General features: G+C 39.6%; 2 protein-coding genes across 2 annotated transcripts in view; one reads left to right on the forward strand and one right to left on the reverse strand.

Moving 5' to 3' along the window:
- The first annotated feature begins 11002 nt into the window (after positions 1-11002).
- The window catches only part of OR1N1 (olfactory receptor family 1 subfamily N member 1), a 29862-nt gene continuing 20547 nt past the window's right edge, over positions 11003-20317 (forward strand). Inside the window, exon 1 of the mRNA XM_002691556.2 lies at positions 11003-11507. Within this exon, the coding sequence (XP_002691602.2) occupies positions 11003-11507 (505 nt within the window). The remainder of the gene's footprint in view (positions 11508-20317) is intronic.
- On the reverse strand, positions 18060-19013 carry OR1N2 (olfactory receptor family 1 subfamily N member 2). Its single transcript, NM_001389862.1, has one exon. The coding sequence runs from the start codon at positions 19011-19013 to the stop codon at positions 18060-18062; it is 954 nt and encodes a 317-aa protein (NP_001376791.1).

The following is a 20317-nucleotide window of genomic DNA, read 5'->3' on the forward strand; positions in this document are numbered from 1 at the left end:
GATGTCACATCCAATTAAAATTTAATGGCAGCCTCTTTAAGAAAATTACATCAAGGATCACTGGAGTGCATGTGTCTTTTTTTTTTTTTTTTGATACAATATTTAATCCAAATTAAAAGTTTCCATGTATTTAGAATATCCAGTTTTCTTTCTTTCTTTTTCTTTTTTTTTACTTTACAATGGAGTGCATGTGTCTTTTTGAATTATGACTTTCTCAGCATATATGCCAGTAGTGGGATTGCTAGGCTATATGGTAGTTCTATTTCTAGTTTCTTAAAGAACCTCCATACTGTCTTCCATAGTGGCTGGATCAATTCATATTCCCACCAACAGTGCAGGAGTGTTCCCTTTTTCCCCACATGTCTCCAGCACTTATTGTTTGTAGATTTTTTGATGATGGCCATTCTGACCAATGTGAGGTGCAGATATAAGGAACAGACTTGTAAACACAGCAGGAGAAGGAGAGGGTGGGATGAAACTGAGAGTAGCACTGACATATATACATTAGCATGTGCAAAACAGCACAGGGAGCTCAGCTTGGTACTCCGTGATAGAGCGGTGGAATGGGGTGTGGGAGGAGGCTCAGGAGGGAGGGGATATATGTATACTTACAGGTGATTCATGTTGTTGTAGAGCAGAAACTAGCACAACACTGTAAAGCAGCTATCCTCCAATTAAAAAATAATAAATACATTTGAAAATACTAGTGTGAAGGAGGAAACAGATCAGCAACAGGGCTGCCACTGTTGGGGAATTGGGTGAGGAGCGTGCTGTGATGGGGGAAGAATAAACAGTGGTTTGGGAACAACCAGCAGGTTGTTAAAAGGTTGGACAAGAAAAAAACCAGAAACTTACATAAGGTCTTGTTCAAGACCCAGGCTTAATCCTAATCATTCAGGGGCCCCATGTTATTTATTTGCTCTACAGTATGACAATCAAATAACACTCTAAAAGCCAAATGTAATTTTTAAAAGGAATTCTAGTCTTTTCCAGTGTCTCTAAAATAGCCTATGAGATATTTATCTACTTACCCAAATCAGTATTTATTCAAATTTCTATGAATATTTTAAAAAGAGAAGGTAAAAATTCACTACAGCCTATCAAACATTATTATAAAGCTATACCAGTTGCAACAAATGATATACCTTCAGAAGCACAGATCAGTAAGGCAGTGGAGAGGAACAGAGAGTCTAGAAACAAAGACACATTTATAATGAGGACATGGCCTCATCACCGCTCTGTCAACTGGATTCCAAAGGACACCATGTACCACCACTTCCCCACCCCCAGCTGAGTGAAGGAACAGTGTATTAACAAACCAACCTAATCCAGTAGCCGAAAATCCATGTCAAATGATGTGATTTCAATGATTACAGCAAAGGAGCCAATGATTTCCCAATAATGTGGGAATGAGATGTCAGATTACCATATCTAAGAATTCTTTACCTTTAAGTCTCTTGAGAAACCTATATGCAGGTCAGGAAGCAACAGTTAGAACTGGACATGGAACAACAGACTGGTTCCAAATAGGAAAAGGAGTATGTCAGGGCTGTATATTGTCACCCTGCTTATTTAACTTATACACAGTACATCATGAGAAACACTAGGCTGGAAGAAGCACAAGCTGGAATCAAGATTGCCGGGAGAAATATCAATAACCTCAGATATGCAGATGACACCACCCTTATGGCAGAAAATGAAAAGGAACTAAAAATCCTCTTGATGAAAGTGAAAGAGGAGAGTGAAAAAGTTGGCTTAAAGCTCAACATTCAGAAAACTAAGATCATGGCATCTGGTCCCATCACTTCATGGGAAATAGATGGGGAAACAGTGGAAACAGTGTCAGACTTTATTTTTTTGGGCTCCAAAATCACTGCAGATGGTGATTGCAGCCATGAAATGAAAAGATGCTTACTCCTTGGAGAGAAAGTTATGACCTACCTAGATAGCATATTTAAAAGCAGAGACATTACTTTGCCAACAAAGGTCCATCTAGTCAAGGCTATGGTTTTTCCAGTGGTCATGTATGGATGTGAGAGTTGGACTGTGAAGAAGGCTGAGTGCCGAAGAATTGATGCTTTTGAACTGTGGTGTTGGAGAAGACTCTTGAGAGTCCCTTGGACTGCAAGGAGATCCAACCAGTCCATCCTAAAGGAGACCAGTCCTGGGTGTTCATTGGAGGGACTGATGGTGAAGCTGAAACTCCAGTACTTTGGCCACCTCATGCGAAGAGTTGACTCATTGGAAAAGACTCTGATGCTGGGAGGGATTGGGGGCAGGAGGAGAAGGGGACAACAGAAGATGAGATGGCTGGATGACATCACTGACTTGATGCACATGAGTCTGAGTGAACTCTGGGAGTTGGTGATGGACAGGGAGGCCTGGCATGCTGCAATTCATGGGGTTGCAAAGAGTCGGACACAACTGAGCGACTGAACTGAACTGAACTGAAGTCTCCCAGAAACAGATGAAATATAGTTTGCTACTTAGTCCTAGAGGCAGAAGCTTTTCTGGCCAGATTTCTAGCACCTCGGACCCAACCCCAACCCCCAAATCTTCATGGAGTGTGGGAAATGAACAGTGCAGTACTTTCTAATATTCCCAAGATTCAGATTTTGGGGAACAGTTTTTCTTGGGGGAACATGCAGAGTTATGCCTGTGTAGTGTGATTTGCAGATCAACATTGAAACTTCTGTATCTCTACCCAGAATTCCACCCTTCACAGGCTGCTGGTACCTAAAATTCTTTCAGTTAGATAAAAACTTAAAGGTTCCAATTATAGATTAGGTTTAGAAATAAGTAATCCTGGGAGAGAGAGCCATAGGGATTCATTGAGACAGAATGACTGGAAATTGTTCATATTTGGGGGCCAGATTTGGGTGGCTGAACAAGGGCACTGACCTCTTCAGACAAAGTGAGGAGGGATAAAGTGGGGAAGTGTAGGAAGAATAAGAGTAGAGGCTGTAGACACTGAGGTCAGTTTACTGTCTTTCCAGTTTGGATGAATGTATACTATAGGGCTAGAAATAGCCAGATTGTTAACAAAATCTGATCTGGCACTTGATTTGCACCAGGTGATTTTCAAATACTCTTTACTTCTTCCCTAAACTTTTCAAAATAGGTATTCAGATCCTCATTAGAGAGGTGAGCATTGAATACAAAGGTATTCAGATCCTCATTAGAGAGGTGAGCATTGAGACTCAGTGATAAAACTTGCCCAGTCTTATAGCACTAGTATATGGTGACCCTGGGATTTGATCCCACGTCTACCTGGCTTCAAAAATCATATTCTTCCCACTGTATTACATGCCTTCATTAACTATATCCTCAGATAAGACAGTACTTGCTGTCTAAGAATATTCAAAAATACCAGGAAGTAAATCAGAAAGTTTGAGGATGAGTGGAAGATGTGTGGTTTCAAGATAAGTGCCTAGATGATCATGTCAATGATACTGATAATAAAATTATAATAACAATCATCTTTTAGCCACATATTTATATAAATATAGATCTTATATTTATAAAAATAATCATCTTATAGCCACATATCTATGTAAATAACATGGACCAGCTGCTGTGATGTACTTTATATCACATCATATCTAAAAGGACCACAAAAAGGCATCATTCTCACTTAACAGTTGGAAAGTTGGACTTACAAGTGTAAATTACTTGCCATAAATCATTCAGCAAGAAAATGATGGACAGATCATTTGGTTCCATATTTATCTGATTTCAAGCACGTGTTCCCAGTCACCATGCTACAATGACTCCAGAAAAGTCAACTGACAGAAAGGAGACATCTGGATGCATATTCCTCAGTAAAGAGAAAAATGTGAGATCTGTTATTTCCCCCAAAGCTTTTGAGTGGATATACTGCATCAGTCCTTACATAAATAATCAGAAGTGAATAGAGAGACTAGAAGACCAGCTACTGAATTTATAAAGACAACTGCTTATAAAATGAATTTCTCAGGGTCCCAGTACAAAAGCAGATCAAATTCTGATCAGTATTTTTCATAGACTACCTAATTTCTATCAATAAGTGAAAGGTTAAGACAATTATGGTAAACATCTATTGGAAGTAACATCCTGTGGCCGATAAAATGAATTCATTAAACTTATAATATGATTTTTGAAGGAACATAATAGAAAGCTTCCCAGGTGGCACAGTGGTAAAGAATTCATCTGCCAGTGTGGGAGACACAGGACACTTGGGTTCGATTCCTGGGTTGGGAAGATCCCTTGGAGTAGGAAATGATAACCCACTTCAGTATTCTTGCCTGGAAAATTCCATGGACACAGGAGTCTGGCGGGGTACAGTCCGTGGGGTCACAAAGAGTCAGACATGACTGAGTAACTGAGCACACACACGTGTTTACTACTATTTGCAAAAAAAAAAATACTGATTATATTATTATTATTAAACCTGGAAGGTTTTGCTCTCAGCTTGCATGCATGCCAGATATCCATTGTGAAAAAGAGAACAATTTATTAAAGGGCAAGGTATAAATGCCAAGGAATTATGGTTGTTATGCCTAACTAAGTTATTGAGATGACACAACAAAATTTTAAAAGTGCTAAGCACAGTATAATCATCTTCCAGATTTTGTACCAGACCATTCATTCATTCACACACACACACACTACTGAGTGAAATCTATAAATACCACCCTTACCTAACTCAGGAGTGATGAATTCAGATACTCTGAGCTCAAAGGTATGACATGACCGAAGTGACTTAGCATGCAACATGCAAGGGTATGAACTAATTTTTAATTTTCTGTCCAAAATACTTTGATCTGGAGAAAGGAAAAAGTCACGCACTCAGTCTTGAAGTGGGAGGAGGTACACTCTTCTTTTCACCAGATCCAAGGCAATGACAAAGGTATCCATTTTTAGCAGCTAGGTTGGGACCCAGGAGAACAAGGGTGTCAATTTCTTGCAAGGAATAATTTGGGAGTAATAAATGCACTTTCCTTAACCATTCCCAGTAGGCGTATCTTCTCCAGATACTACAGATAGTCGATTCCTTTGGGAATACAAATGAGGACTCATTATTTCAGATTCATTTTAAGAATGTTTGCATCTAGGAATTTATTTAACCCTCTCAATCATTTTTGAGGTAGATAGTAGCTTTCCCATTTTATTGCAATGAGTACGTTCTTGGTCGCTCAGTCATTTCTGACTCTGTGTGGCCCCATGGGCTGTAGTCCACCAGGCTTCTCTGTCCATGAGGTTTTCCAGACAAGAATACTGGAGTGGGTTTCCATTTCCTCCTCTAAGGGATCTTCCCGACCCAGGGATCAAACCCGCATCTCTTATGTCTCCTGCATTGGCAGGCGGATTCTTTACCACTGAGCCACATGGGTAGCCCTTTATTGAAATGAGAGTGGCTCAAAAGAAAATGATCAAATGAGGATTCAAACACAAACAAGCTAACTTCACATCTAAAGCCCTGTTCCATTGCACCATGATGCCTCTCTTCTCACAGTGGGCTCTGAATAGTGTGAATTTCTTCCTTCCACATTCAGTCTGGCACTGGGAGGAAAGTTGCTATTAATACTTGTCTCTGGGGAATAAAGACATTTAATAAAGAATCATTCGTTTCTTCTTCTCAGAAATAGAATTTTTCCTTCTTATAAAAATAATTGTACACCCGTGGAGGATTCATGTTGATGTATGGCAAAACCAATACAATATTGTAAAGTAATTAGTCTCCAATTAAAATAAATAAATTTAAATTTAAAAAAAGATATAAATTATAGACTCTTGACTCTTTTAGAAGAGTCAAGTTCACAGGAGAAGCTGCAACAAGATGGAATGATGGTTCTCAGGGGCTGAGGTTCAAGTGAAACGAGGAGACATAAATCAATAGACATAAAATTTCAGTTAAACAACATGAATAAGTTGTAGAGATCTGCTATAAAATATTGTATCTGTACAACAATATTATACTGTATACTTTAAAACACATTAAGAGAATAAGTCTCATGCTAACTGTTCTTATCACAATAAAATAAACATTAAAAATTAAAAAAAGAAAAAGAAATAATTGACTCCATACAGGGATTTTTGGGTGGTCAGTTGTGACAAATAACAGTAGTTGGCACATAATTAGGGCTTAAAATATATTCTTTAGCCATAAGTATTAGTGTGAGAAGCCATCAGTGTCAGAAATCTACTCCATTCAGACTGGCAAAAATAAAAAAAAAAAAAAGAAGAGATACAGAATCAAGTGGAGGAGATAGCATTTTACTCAATATTTTCCAACAGTGTTTGTGTACTCATTGATAAAAATATCGTGTAACTACTATGTGTCAAGGGTTTTGTGAGGGACTCTGAATAAAGATTTGAAACCACATTTCTTTTCTCTAGAAGAGCTCCCGATCTACTGAGCAGGAGAGACAAAACAGTGCATGTCAAGTGTTGTAACAAAAGCAAGTGATGAGAGTTATGGGAGCACAGAGGAAGGGTGCCAAATCCAAATTCAAGGAGTCAAGTAAGGTAGGTTTTAGGAAGTTACAGATAAGCAGAGACCTAAGACAAAAAACAAGTAAAAGATGCCATGAAAGCGTGAAGACAGAGCACTTCAGAGAGAGAAAAATAGAGGAACAGGAAAAGGCATGGAAAAGAGAAAAGGCAAGAAATTCAGGAAACTATTCAGGAAAATTGAAAGGCTGAAATGTACACCTCATCAGGGGACGAAATTCAGGATGTGGCAAGAGAAATTAGCAGGAATGAATGGTGCAGAACCTTGGAAGTCATGTTGAATTATTTGCACTTTTCTACTCTTTGCCCTGTACTGAAAAAAGCTTTCCTTAGGATTATAATTAGGAAAATGTTGAATTGTGGTATAGTTTTAAAAGATAATAAGTAGTTATAGCTTAGTTTCTATCAACAAGTGACGGGTAAAAGTCACTGTGGTATACTCCCATTGGAATATTATGTAACTGTTAAACTGATATTTATGAAAATCTTATATGTCATTTTTGAAATAACATAATAGAAAATTTGTATATAGGCATATTTACAACTATTTGCAAAGATGCAGAGTATTATTTTCTTAAAACCTAGAATCATGTGCTCCAAAATGTTAAATAAAGTATTTTGTTGTTGAGAGCAGAGACATAAATGTATTTTAAAAATACTTCTGGCCATAATATTTATATAACCCTGCCTTTCCTTTATAAGTATTGAAAGTATTAGTTTTGTGAACATGGGAAAGGGAGAGTCCAGGAAGAAAAATCCATGGGTTGAGAAACTTTAAGAAGTGGATAGGGACTTCCCTGGTGGTCCAGTGGTTAAGAATCTACCTGCCAATACAGGGGACACAGGTTCAATCCCTGGTCCAGAAAGACTTAACATGCCACGGGGCCATTGAGTCTGAGAGTCACAACTACTGAAGCCCAAGTGCTTTAGAGCCCGTGCTCTGCAACAAGAGAAGCCGCTGCAATGAGAAGCCCAAGCACTGCAACGAGAGAGTAGCCCTTGCTCACCACAACTAGAGAAAGCCCATATGCAGCAGTGAGGGCCCAGAAGAGCCAAAATTAAATAAGTAAACTAATACAATTATGTAAAGTTTAAAAATAAAATAAAATTAAAAAAAAAAAAAGAAGAGAAATGCAGGTTGAATAAAAGACCGTCAAAGATCATCTCAAGCTGTAAACACCACTTTGTCCTGCGTACCTCACTCCTAATGATCGCTAGTGGCACAACAAATGATCATCTTCTTCAAAAAGTCAATTTCAAAGAATCTTAAGCTGTTAAATTTTGAGTCAACTTTTCTGGGTCGTGTGTGTCAACATCCTTTCCCATTTCCAAGTTTGTTTCTGTTGCGGGTTATGTTTCATCTATTTTCTTTCCTTCTTCCCCTCCTTCCTTCTTTCTTCCCTTCTTTTTTTCCTTCCTTGAGAATTGTTTTTATTTGATGTAACCAAACCTAAGTTTGTCAAGAAAGCAACAAAACCTCTAAAGAAAAAACTGCCTCTTGCCAGTTTGCATTGCATGATGACCACTAGAGAGATTAAACACAAAATCATTTCCTTTGGGTTACCTGGTGGGTATAGCCCAATAAAAGCCTTTTGAGTGGGATAGAGTTCTAAGTTCTCAGACACCACTTGGTCATTTGGCTACCTGGACCTCACTGGAACCAGTAATTTTTTTAAAAATAACTCTCTGGAGTTTATCTTACACCAAAATGTGAATAAAGCTGGGAAACAGAAGCTGAAACAGAAAGAAGACTGAGGGTGCCTGAGATTCTTCCTCCATTGGTTCATTCTATAAGATTCCAACACAAACATCCTTCCCATGGGACAGATTTCCTAGAGGAACCAAGGGGGAAATTGGGCAATTAACCCAAGTCTGACGGACATCTTTAAACTGTAAACTACAAGTTCATTTCCCCATCCCCTAGGGTTCCTTCCTTGGCTAGTTATACTTCTCAGTTCATAAATGTGGGGCTGGTAGACAGGAGTGAGAGTCTGAGCTTATAGCTTTTGTTTTTGATGCTCAAGAAATGTTGATGGCTTTGGAAGCTGATATTCAGGTCCCCTAAAGACAATCTCAGGACATATTTATCCACCTCACACTGGGTCATAAATGCACTTAAGGTCAGTACTGGGGACAGAATGGATATTTTTTTTTCTCTGCAATACGTAAGTTAAAATATGGGTATGGATGAGGAGAAATCAGAAAGCTGATTTGGGCATGGAAAAGGGAAAGAGAAAATAAGAGAGAGTATGGAGAAGGAATAGAGACTTGGAGTGTCAAAGAATGAAGATGCAGAGGCAGAGAGAGTAAGAACTGAGAGAGAAAGTAGGAGAAAATGAAAGAAAAATAAAGTGAAGGTGGGAACAGGAAGAGAGAAAAAAGCAAAAGGAGAAAAGTGAATCAAGAGATAAAACAGAGATTCAGAGAAGCAGAGTCTTTCAGGAGGAATTCTACTTGCTTTGGGTCCTGACAGAGTCCAGTTGCTGAATGCAGGAGAACGGATGTTTTTGAGTCGCCATTGTGACCAATGGCAAATGCTTCCAATGAGATAGTAACCTCATGTCCTTACATACTAGGTAGGAGTTTGTTCTGTGAAGCTATTGTTTTTTGTGGTATACAAGGTGAAAGTTAGGGAAGGACCCAGGGATTTTGTTTCACTTTGGTACCCAAATAACCAAAGTATTTGAGTATGTTTGAAATCCTCCCATTATTGGTATAACTGTTTCTTATTTCCACTCAAAGAAATTGCCACAAATTTAGTAACTTAAAAAGCCCACATATTTATTGTCTTACAGCTCTGAAGGTCTTTGACTTGTTGGCATTTCTCCTGAAGACTCTAAAGGAGAATTGTCTCCATGCCTTTTCCAGCTTCCAGAAGACACTTGCATTCATTGCTTGTAGCCCCTTCCTCCATCTTCTATGCCAGGAGCATAATGTCTTAAAATCTCTGACAAACTTCAGCTTGCCACTTCTACATTTAAAGACACCTGTGGGCCCACAAGATAATCCAGGGTAATCTTGTATTAAATCAGATGATTAGCAGCCTCAATTCCACCTGTAGCTTAATTCCTCTCTTGCCATAGACACAGGTTCTGGGTACTAGAACATGGACATCTTTGCAGGTTACTATTTCTGCTTACAATCACCAACTAGAAAGTGTATTAAAAGACAGGACCATCTAATAAGGAGATGAAAGTTTGGGATACAGCTAATATTTCACTTATTTTGGCATCTTTTGATAATAGTCCTTATTTTTTAATGAGATGTTATTATGTTGCATAGAGAGGAAAGGGAATGTATTAAAAATGATATACTTTGTATATATAGGGCTTCCCTTATAGCTCAGTTGGTAAAGAATCCACCTGCAATGCAGGAGACCCCGTTCAATTCCTGGGTTGGGAAGATCTTCTGGAGAAGGGATAGGCTACCCACTCCAGTATTTTTGGGCTTCCCTTGTCTGCCTGCAATGCGGGGGACCTGGGTTTGATCCCTGGGTTGGGAAGATCCCCTGGAGAAGGGAAAGGCTACCCACTCCAGTTTTCTGGCCTGGAGAATTCCATGGACTGTACTTTGTACACTTTGTATATATGATGCTACATCATCCCTTAGCCTTCTGTCTAGAAAATAAACCATAAATAAATTTGCATTAAATATTTGCTGGGAGTCCGATTGGTCTTTGATTTCTTAACATAACATAGGATCCCAGAGAATGTACAACCACCAAAGGGGAGGGAGTCTAAATGACATCAAATGGAAATCTGTCTTTCCAGGAAAGATGGAACAGAGATGTCAGCAAGGTTGAGGATGATGGGGATGAGGAAGAAGAGATTGGAAATGTAGGAGACACACATAGATTTCTTAGGGTCTCTAAACCATATTAAGGTTGTTTCACTTCATCATAAGATCCATGGGAATCCTTTGAGAATTTTTAAACAGGGGAAGTCATCTAGGTTTTCAAAAAAGGAATATAGGTTTTTAAAGGAATCTCTCTTTGGCTGCAGGAGGGAGAATGGATTAACATAATCCAGAGTTTCTTAAGGACGCTCTCTGAATTGAAAAAAATACAAAATATGTGTATATGAGGAGTGCTCTTTAGCAAATACAATACTTTTTTTTATCCTTTCATATGAAAAGTATAACTCCCATACAAAATTTAACAGTGGTTGTTGAAGTCAATTCTTCTAAAGGTTGCTGTGCAATGGTTGATGATCCTCACCACAGAGCACTCATGGGGCAGTAAAATGGCTGTGTCATCATGTACTCACCCTCAGCGACACAGATACATGAATGCTATTTTGCTAGTGAACCAAGAAAAGATGGCTCTCTTTAACGTCCCTCGTTGGTAATTTTTTCTAATTCCCTTATGTGTCAACGTATAAGGAGTATATAAGAAATACGTTGTTTCCTACTTCCCAAAATCAGATATATATTTTTTACATGACTGATAAAATTATTTCAGAGACCTTCATATTCTCAACCATTCTTCATCTGCAGCAGACAGGAGAGGAGCATGAGGAGGGAGAACCAGAGCAGTGCGTCCGAGTTCCTCCTCCTGGGGCTCCCCATCCGGCCAGAGCAGCAGGGCATGTTCTTCGCCCTGTTCCTGGGCATGTACCTGACCACGGTGCTGGGCAACCTGCTCATCCTCCTGCTCATCAGGCTGGACCCTCGCCTGCACACCCCCATGTACTTCTTCCTCAGCCACTTGGCCCTCACTGATGTCTCCTTCTCATCTGTCACTGTCCCTAACATGCTAATGAGCATGCAAACCCAGGATCAATCCATGCCCTATGCAGGGTGCATAGCACAAATGTATTTTTTCATATTTTTTACTGATCTGGACAGCTTCCTTATTACCTCCATGGCGTATGACCGCTATGTTGCTGTATGTCGCCCCCTTCACTACACCACCATCATGAAGCAGGAGCTGTGTGCCTTCCTAGTGGCCGGATCCTGGATCCTGTCTGGTGCCAGCTCCCTTTCTCACACTCTCCTCCTGACCCAATTATCCTTCTGTGCTGACAACACCATCCCCCATTTCTTCTGTGACCTTGGTACTCTGCTCAAATTGTCCTGCTCAGACATCTTCCTCAATGAGTTGGTCATGTTCACAGTAGGCGTGGTGGTCATTACTCTGCCATTCACATGTATCCTGGTATCTTACGGGTACATCGGGGCCACCATCCTAAGGGTCCCTTCAACCAAGGGGATCTGCAAAGCATTGTCCACGTGTGGCGCCCATCTCTCTGTAGTGACTCTGTACTATGGGTCAATATTTGGGCAGTACCTCTTCCCAACACTGAGTGATTTCATTGACAAGGACATCATTGTGGCTCTCATGTACACGGTGGTCACACCCATGTTGAACCCCTTTATCTACAGCCTTAGGAACAAGGACATAAAAGGGGCCCTGGGCAAACTCTGCAGTAGAGCAATGTTTTTCTTACAGTGACACCCAACTTTTATTTAAATCAGAACCTCATTTTGATTCATCTCTTGTATTGGATTTTTCCATTTGAATATAACTCAAAGCTTTAATGTCGCCAAACCCTAAGAAAAATGATGGCATGTTGTATTTACTTGACAAATGTTCATTGACCAGAATTTCATTCCCTTATTAGCAGTACTCTCCTGGTGTGGAGAAAAAGGAAACCTCTGCACTGTTGGTAGAAATGTAAGTTGGTTCAGTAACTATGGAAAACAGGATGGAGGTTTCCCAGAATTTCCATATGATTTAGCAATCCCACTCCTGGGTATATATCCAAACAAAACTGTAATTCAAAAAGATATATGCACCCCTATCATGTTCATAGCAACACTATTCACAATAGCCAAGACAGAAACAACCTAAATGTCCAGCAATGTTTAGATGAAGGGATAAAGAAGATACGGTATATATATATATATATACATATATACATTGGAGTACTACTCAGCCATAAAAAGAATGAAATAACACCAGTAACAGCAACATGGATGGGCCTAGAGATTATCAATTGTACTTACATGAAGTAACTCAGAAAGAGAAAGACAAATACATATGCTACCTTTTATACATGGAATCTAAAATATAACACAAATGAACTTATTTATGAAACAGAAACAGACTCACGGACATAGAGAACAGACTTTTGGTTGCCAAGGAGAAGAGAAATGGGGGGAGAGATGGACCAGAGGGTTAGCAGATGTAAACTACTATGTATAGAATGGATAAACAGCCATGTCCTATTATATAGCACAGAGAACTATGTTCAGTACCCTATGATAAACCATATAGTAAAGAATATTTTTTTAAATGTGTATCTATGCATAACTGAATTACTTTGCTGTACAGCAGGGATTAACGTGACATTGTAAATCAACTATACTTCAATAAAAAATTTTTTAAAAACCCAGTACTCTCCTTTGGAAACAACTTTTGATCAGAAAATGCTATATTAATTTTATTACTTATTTCTACAACTTGGGGGCATTAACAATACAAAAATATACAGGTCATTTAGTTATCTTTTATTTGAGGAGAATTTTGGAAACCGATATATTTTAAGCCCATAGTTTCAGGATTTCACACCCCAAGAATCTAAAGAATTACCTATATTATTACACTACACTCTTATGCAGACAATGCAGGATTTTCTTTTTGTCTTTATGGGTCTATTAAATCATAGAATCCAAACTGTCACTTAAATAAAAGGAAATGCATAACTTTCTGCCTGTGGTATAAAATGTTACAAAAATAACTCTGATGATAGGGGAACCTGGAGGAGATCCAGACTGGCCAGGAAGTTCCCCTTTGCCAGCACAGTGTGGTTGACATTGATTAGCCCCCAAACACAATCAGCAACGAAAGCACACTTAGTGCTGGCCTCCTTTGTATGTATACTGAAATGCACTAGATTATCCCAGTGCATAATCTCTGAAAACATCATTGACTTTTGTTAATATCACTGCAGATTCAGCACTCTCTATCCTTCCTGGACTTCTTGCTTTCCCAAATAAAGAATGAAAGCAAGGCTTTTCAAACTTTAACATGCCTAAGAGTTCCTGGAAAGCTTGTTAAAACAGAGATTCCTGAATCTATCTCCATGAATTCCAATTATGTAGTTGTGGGACGAAATCCAAGAATTTGCATTTCTAACAAGCCCCCACACGATGTGGACACTGCAGATTTGTGAACAATGATTTGAAGATCAGTGAAAAACTAAACTATGAAAGTGTGGGATGCAGGTTTATAACATCTTCCAAGAATTCTTTTTTTTTTAATTTAATTTAATTTAATTTTATTTGGGTAGAGTGAAACAAGAGAACACTTGGATTTTGGGGGGAATAGAGGAATCAGTGGTTCATGGTGATATTTTCAGATTAATTCTAGCTACAGTAAATTCCTTTTTTCAATTTCTAATAGAAGAGGATCTTTCCTGAGCTATCAGATTCTCTTCTCTCTTTCACACTCACTACAGACATATCAGACACTGCTGACTGTATATTCAATGAAAAAAACCCAAAGCTTTGAAAAAAATTGCATCCTGTGTTCATTGGTAGCTTCTTGTTTACATTAAGCTACGTGGAATTTCAGTGTGACTTGCAACTTTGCTAATGTCACTCAAAAACATTTTAATATTTTATTTTTTAATTTATTTTTCATTTGGAGGAACACTGCTTTACAAGGTTGTGTTGGTTTCTGCTGTACAACAATGCTAATCAGCCATAATTATACATGTATCCCTTCCCTCCTCTACCCCATTTTAATATTTTAAACTAACAGCTATTTCACGTATGCTGCCAAAAACCGTACATCTGTTATAAAGAATTAGTTGATTTCAGAGCATCTGTACCTCCACAAAGGGACCTTTGAGTTCTTTTTTAATAATTAATTATTTTTGGCTATGCTGTGTCTTCATCGCTTTGCATGGGCTTTCTCTAGTTGCAGCAATCAGGGGCTATGCTGTAGTTGTGGTGTGCAGGTTTCTCATCGCGGTAACTTCTCTTGTTGCAAAGTACAGGCTCTACGCACATGGCTTCAGCAGTCGTGGCCCAGGTGCTTAGTGGCTCAGGAGCTTAGTTGCTCCAGGGCAGGTGGAATCTTCCCAGACTAGGGATCAAACCAGTGTCCCCTGTATTGGCAGGCAGATTCTTATCCACTGGACCACCAGAGAAGTCCCATTTGAGTTCTTGACAGGACACTAAAAATGTTTTGTTGTATGATGCTATTCATGTTTAAAAGCCCTCATCTACCTTGCCATGTTTCTTTTTTTTTTTTTTCCTTCTTTTTATTTATTTTTTTCATATATTTTTTTAAATTTTATTTTATTTTTAAACTTTACATAATTGTATTAGTTTTGCCAAATATCAAAATGAATCCACCACAGGTATACATGTGTTCCCCATCCTGAACCCTCCTCCCTCCCCATACCATCCCTCTGGGTCGTCCCAGTGCACTAGCCCCAAGCATCCAGTATTGTGCATCAAACCTGGACTGGCATCTCGTTTCATACATGATATTTTACATGTTTCAAGGCCATTATCCCAAATCTTCCAACCCTCTCCCTCTCCCACAGAGTCCATAAGACTGTTCTATACATCAGTGTCTCTTTTGCTGTCTCGTACACAGGGTTATTGTTACCATCTTTCTAAATTCCATATATATGCGTTGGTATACTGTATCGGTGTTTTTCCTTCTGGCTTACTTCACTCTGTATAATAGGCACAGCACAAAGGATAGGACTTATCTTGAATCCAATATTACAGGCATTGAGGCTACTTTACCCATCTTTTCCCTTTCTCTTTGTGTGTATGTGTCTGCCCTATGTAAAATGCAATATGTTTATCCAATTTTGTACATAAATATAAGACTAATTAGTATGCAACCAGCATCTGGAGTGACATTTAAGGCTAAGGTGATGTCCCCAACTCTAGTCTGAGGTATGAAGATGGAAGTCAGAAATTTTGGTAGAAGCTTAATATTTGATACACATTAGTATATTTTGATATTTCATTCTTTAAGCTCTGATTTAGGTAATCCCTTAGGTGAATGGGGCTTCCCTGGTGGCTCAGAGGTTAAAGTGTCTGCCTGCAATGCGGGAGACCTGGATTCAATCCCTGGGTCAGGAAGATCCCCTGGAGAAGGAAATGGCACCCCACTCCAGTATTCTTGCCTGGAGAATCCCATGGATGGAGGAGCCTGGTGGGCTACAGTCCACGGGGTCACGGAGTCGGACACGACTGAGCGACTTCACTTTCACTTTTAGGTGAATGAAGACAATCTGGCTTTGTTGTCTCTCTTTCCATGGAGTTCAACCTAGACTTCCATTCTTCATGTATTTTTATGGATATTTTCTTTTTTTTAATTTAAATTTATTTATTTTAATTAGAGGCTAATTACTTTACAATATTGTATTGGTTTTGCCATACATCAACATGAATCCGCCACGGGTGTACACGTGTTCCCAATCCTGAACCCCCCTCCCACCTCCCTCCCCATACCATCCCTCTGGGTCACCCCAGTGCACCAGCCCCAAGCTTCCTGTATCCTGCATTGAACCTGGACTGGCGATTCGTTTCTTATATGGGTATTTTCAAAGTTCATGCTTCTCTTTTCAAATGAGCAAGCCACAGGCACTGGGGAACTAAGACAATGGAGCTCTTTAAAATAGATGCTTTGGAGATATGAAAGTAACCTTGATCAGACAACTGACACAAGACATTTCAAGTGTAATATAATTGTTAATAAAGTTTCACAATGAATCATTGTGTTAATTCAATAAGAGATCAACTAAAACTTAAAAATTTTAAGTGGATTGATGTATTGATGCTGTGTACATTCTATGTATTGATATGTATAGAGGCAGAAATGTAGATATTACAATACAATAAAACTAAATTATTATAGAAAAGGAAAGCTATAAAATACCATGTAAAATAAGTCCCATTTATGTAAACATAAAATGTTATGAATAAAAACCATTTTAGAAGGATAAAAAATGAATAACAGAAGTGTGAAGTACTTTGTATCCTTTGTTTTCATGTCTATGTTACTATATTTGGATTTCCATCATAAAGCAGATTTAATTTTAAAAGCAGCAAATCAAAAAAGAATTTCCACTTAGGAGAAAAATCCCTCTTCACTTCCCAAGCTGTGACTTAACTAGGAGAAGCAGTAAGCTGGAATAAATACTCAGAAAATATATGATGGATTGAATTGCATTTGTTTCTAGTTATTCTCTCGTCCTAGTGATTCTTTACATAAATAGTGAATTCTAGTTATTATTAATGATAGCTCTTGTGTATTAAAATGAGCAATTAACATCACTAGTAGAACTTAAGTTTCTAGTCTTATTTCCTGAGAAACTATTAGTTCTTTTTTAAACAGCTTTATTGAGGTATATTTGACATATAAACATTGTATGTATTTAAAATGTACAGCTTGATATTTTGGTAGGTATATGTTGGAAATCGTCACCATAGTCAAGTTAATTAATGTATTTATCACCTCCATATAATGGCCATTTTATTTTTGTATGTTTGGTGAGAAGACTTAATTCAAGAGCCACCTTCATAGTACATGACAAGCGCACAATACAGTGTCATTCACTATAGTCATCTTGCCGAATATTTGATCTCAAAAAACTCACTCATCTTGCATAACTGGAACCTTGTACATTATGCTAGGTGAAATAAGTCAGACACAGAAAGACAAATACTGTATGATTTCACTTCCTTGTGGCATCTAACACGGTCAAATCATAGAAGCAGAGAATAGAAGGGTGGTTGCCAAGGGCCCAATGAAAGAATGGAAATGCCTTCTTTGTTAAACACCTAATTTTTTAATGTCTTGATAACTTTCCCTTAAGTCAGTCTGAAACTAGTGGAGTCATTCAAATGATGGAGTTCAGTTCAGTTCAGTCGCTCAGTCGTGTCCAACTCTTTGCGACCCCATGAATCGCAGCACGCCAGGCCTCCCTGTCCATCACCAACTCCCAGAGTTCACTCAGACTCACGTCCATCGAGTCAGTGATGCCATCCAACCACCTCATCCCCTTCTCCTCCTGCCCCCAATCCCTCCCAGCTTCAGAGTCTTTTCCAATGAGTCAACTCTTCACATGAGGTGGCCAAAGTACTGGAGTTTCAGCTTTAGCATCATTCCTTCCAAGGAAATCCCAGGGCTGATCTCCTTTAGGATGGACTGGTTGGATCTCCTTGCAGTCCAAGGGACTCTCAAGAGTCTTCTGCAACACCACAGTTCAAAAGCATCAATTCTTCGGTGCTCAGCCTTCTTCACAGTCCAACTCTCACATCCATACATGAACACAGGAAAAACCATAGCCTTGACTAGACGGACCTTTGTTGGCAAAGTAATGTCTCTGCTTTTGAATATGCTATCTAGGTTGGTCATAATTTTCCTTCCAAGGAGTAAGCAACTTTTAATTTCATGGCTGCAGTCACCATCTGCAGTGATTTTGGAGCCCCCAAAAATAAAGTTTGACACTGTTTCCACTGTTTCCCCATATATTTCCCATGAAGTGACGGAGAGCAGGGGCTAATTCAGATACCAGGATTGGCCATCACTGTCATGATAAAAAGATGGTTTTCCCACTGCCGAAGAGTTTACTCAAAGCCTCATTCATATCTTTATTCCTCAAGCTGTATATGAAAGGGTTCAGCATGGGAATAATCACCATATAGAGAATGGCAGCCTTGCTCTCCCTCTCCGCAGAGTGAGTTGATGGAGGAAGTAAATACACACCCATAAGAGACCCATAGAAGAGCAGGACCACTGTGAGGTGAGAACTGCACGTCGAGAAGGCCTTCCACCGCCCTCCAGGAGATGAGATGCCAAACACAGCCCAGGAAATGCGGACATAGGAGAGGACAATCAGCAGGAGGGGAGCAGTGAGGAACATGAGGCCCATGGTGATGATCATCAGCTTGTTAATGCGGGTATCTGAGCAGGCAAGCTTCAGGAGAGCACTGGGATCACAGTAGAAGTGGGGAATGGCCTTGTGGGCACAGAAGGCCACACGGGTCAGCAATAGTGTGTGTGTCAGTGCAGGACAGTTGGTTAGCGCCCAGCATATGCTCAACATTAGTGCACAGAGCTGGGGACTCATAGCTGTGCTGTAATGAAGTGGCTGACAGATGGCCACATAGCGGTCATATGCCATCACTGCCAGAAGTAAGTTGTCAAGGCCACCAAACACAAGGAGAAAATACAGCTGTGCAAAGCACCCAGAATAGGAGATGCTCTGACTCTGAGTATGCATGTTGACCAGCATTTTGGGGATGGAGGCAGAAGTGAAGCAGGCGTCTGTTATTGATAGGTTGGCCAGAAAGAAGTACATGGGAGTATGGAGGTGAGGGTCAGAGGTGATGGCCAGGATGATGAGCAGGTTTCCCATCATAGTGACCAGGTACATGCCCAGGAAGATGATGAACAGGAGAGTTTGCTCCTCTGGCCACTCAGAGATCCCTAGAAGGAGGAAGTCTGAAAGGGTGGTTTGGTTCACTCTGCTTGGTTTTCCCATCCTTTGTAGTTTTGCTATCTGTGCAGATAAAACCCTTCCACGTGTCAATATTTAAGTATTAGATCAATTCACAGATAATATCTGTGTAGCCCAAACTGTTCCAGGAAAAAAAGAAGTGGTCCTTGCCCATGAGAATCTCTGGATGCCATTATGATGTGAGAGAAAACACACATGGGACTTTAGAGAACCGGCAAACCAATACCCATGCAAACTGAACCATGCCTTCATAGCTGTATATAATAGGGTCCTTAGGAAAGTGATCAGTTTGACCAGAGAAGTCCATGTTGGAAATTGGAGGAGATAAGAATTGAGCATATCCTTAAAGGCAAGATTGGAAAAGTCACTTTTGCTCACCAAGTAAAAAGGAAATGCATGATCTTCCTTGCTGCCCCTCCCCCAACACCCACCCCTTGACGTACACCATAGACAAGATAATCTATTTCTACTTGCCTCCTCAATCCCTAGAACTTGACCTCACCTATTTAGCTCCACTCCCTGTACTCTTACCTTACTGGAAGCACAGATATATGGGCTGAGGCCAGGGAGCGTCTGTGATGTTCCATTCTCTGTATCCACAGTAGACAAACAGGACAGGGCTGCCAACCCTTGACCCTCATCACTCTCTCTCCTTTTTCCCTGAACTCTTCCCCTATTGCACATCTAGACATTTGAAAACTGATATTTCTCTCCCCCTAGCCTCTTGGACATGAACATGGTCAGTAGCTGTTTGTAGATGCTTGCTATGTTCCAGCCAACTTGATGGCACTGTTTTGTTCTTTCAAGTCTGGTAGGTATTATTCTCCTCCACAATTCTGCAAATGGTGCAATTGAGTCTTAGAAATATTTGATGTACTCAAGATCAGAAAGCTAATGAATGTGATTCAACAGCAGGTGTGTCTGGCTCCAGTGTCTGTGCCTTCCATTGACACTTGTACTCTAAATCTCGGATGTTTCTTTTCAGCAAAGGGAAGGTAGAAGGAACCAGTGTCTGGTTCTCTGGGCTTAAAAATGGCCACTCTGATCTTCAGTTCTCCTAGGATTTAGAGCAAGCTTGTATAAGATGTCATTTCATGTCCTCCCTAACCTTATTAGATTTTGTCACTGTATTAGTACTCCATTTGTTCTTGGTTTATAGAGAGGCTTCTAATCCTAGGCAGACATTTAGATCGGCTACCCTAGAAACTTTTGCCTGGTACTTGGGCTGGAAAGGGAGGTGTTTGTACAAGTGTGTGTGTTTGTCCCCTACCCTTCCAGATTCTCTCACCTATCGGAGCATAGGTTGGTTTCAATCATTTTCAGATTCT

This window comes from Bos taurus, chromosome 11 (assembly GCF_002263795.3).
Source record: "Bos taurus isolate L1 Dominette 01449 registration number 42190680 breed Hereford chromosome 11, ARS-UCD2.0, whole genome shotgun sequence".
Lineage (NCBI taxonomy): Eukaryota > Metazoa > Chordata > Mammalia > Artiodactyla > Bovidae > Bos > Bos taurus.

Excerpts from the sequence above, each read along its gene's own strand:
- OR1N2 (NM_001389862.1), bottom strand. The coding sequence starts at position 19,013 with ATGGGAAAACCAAGCAGAGTGAACCAAACCACCCTTTCAGACTTCCTC.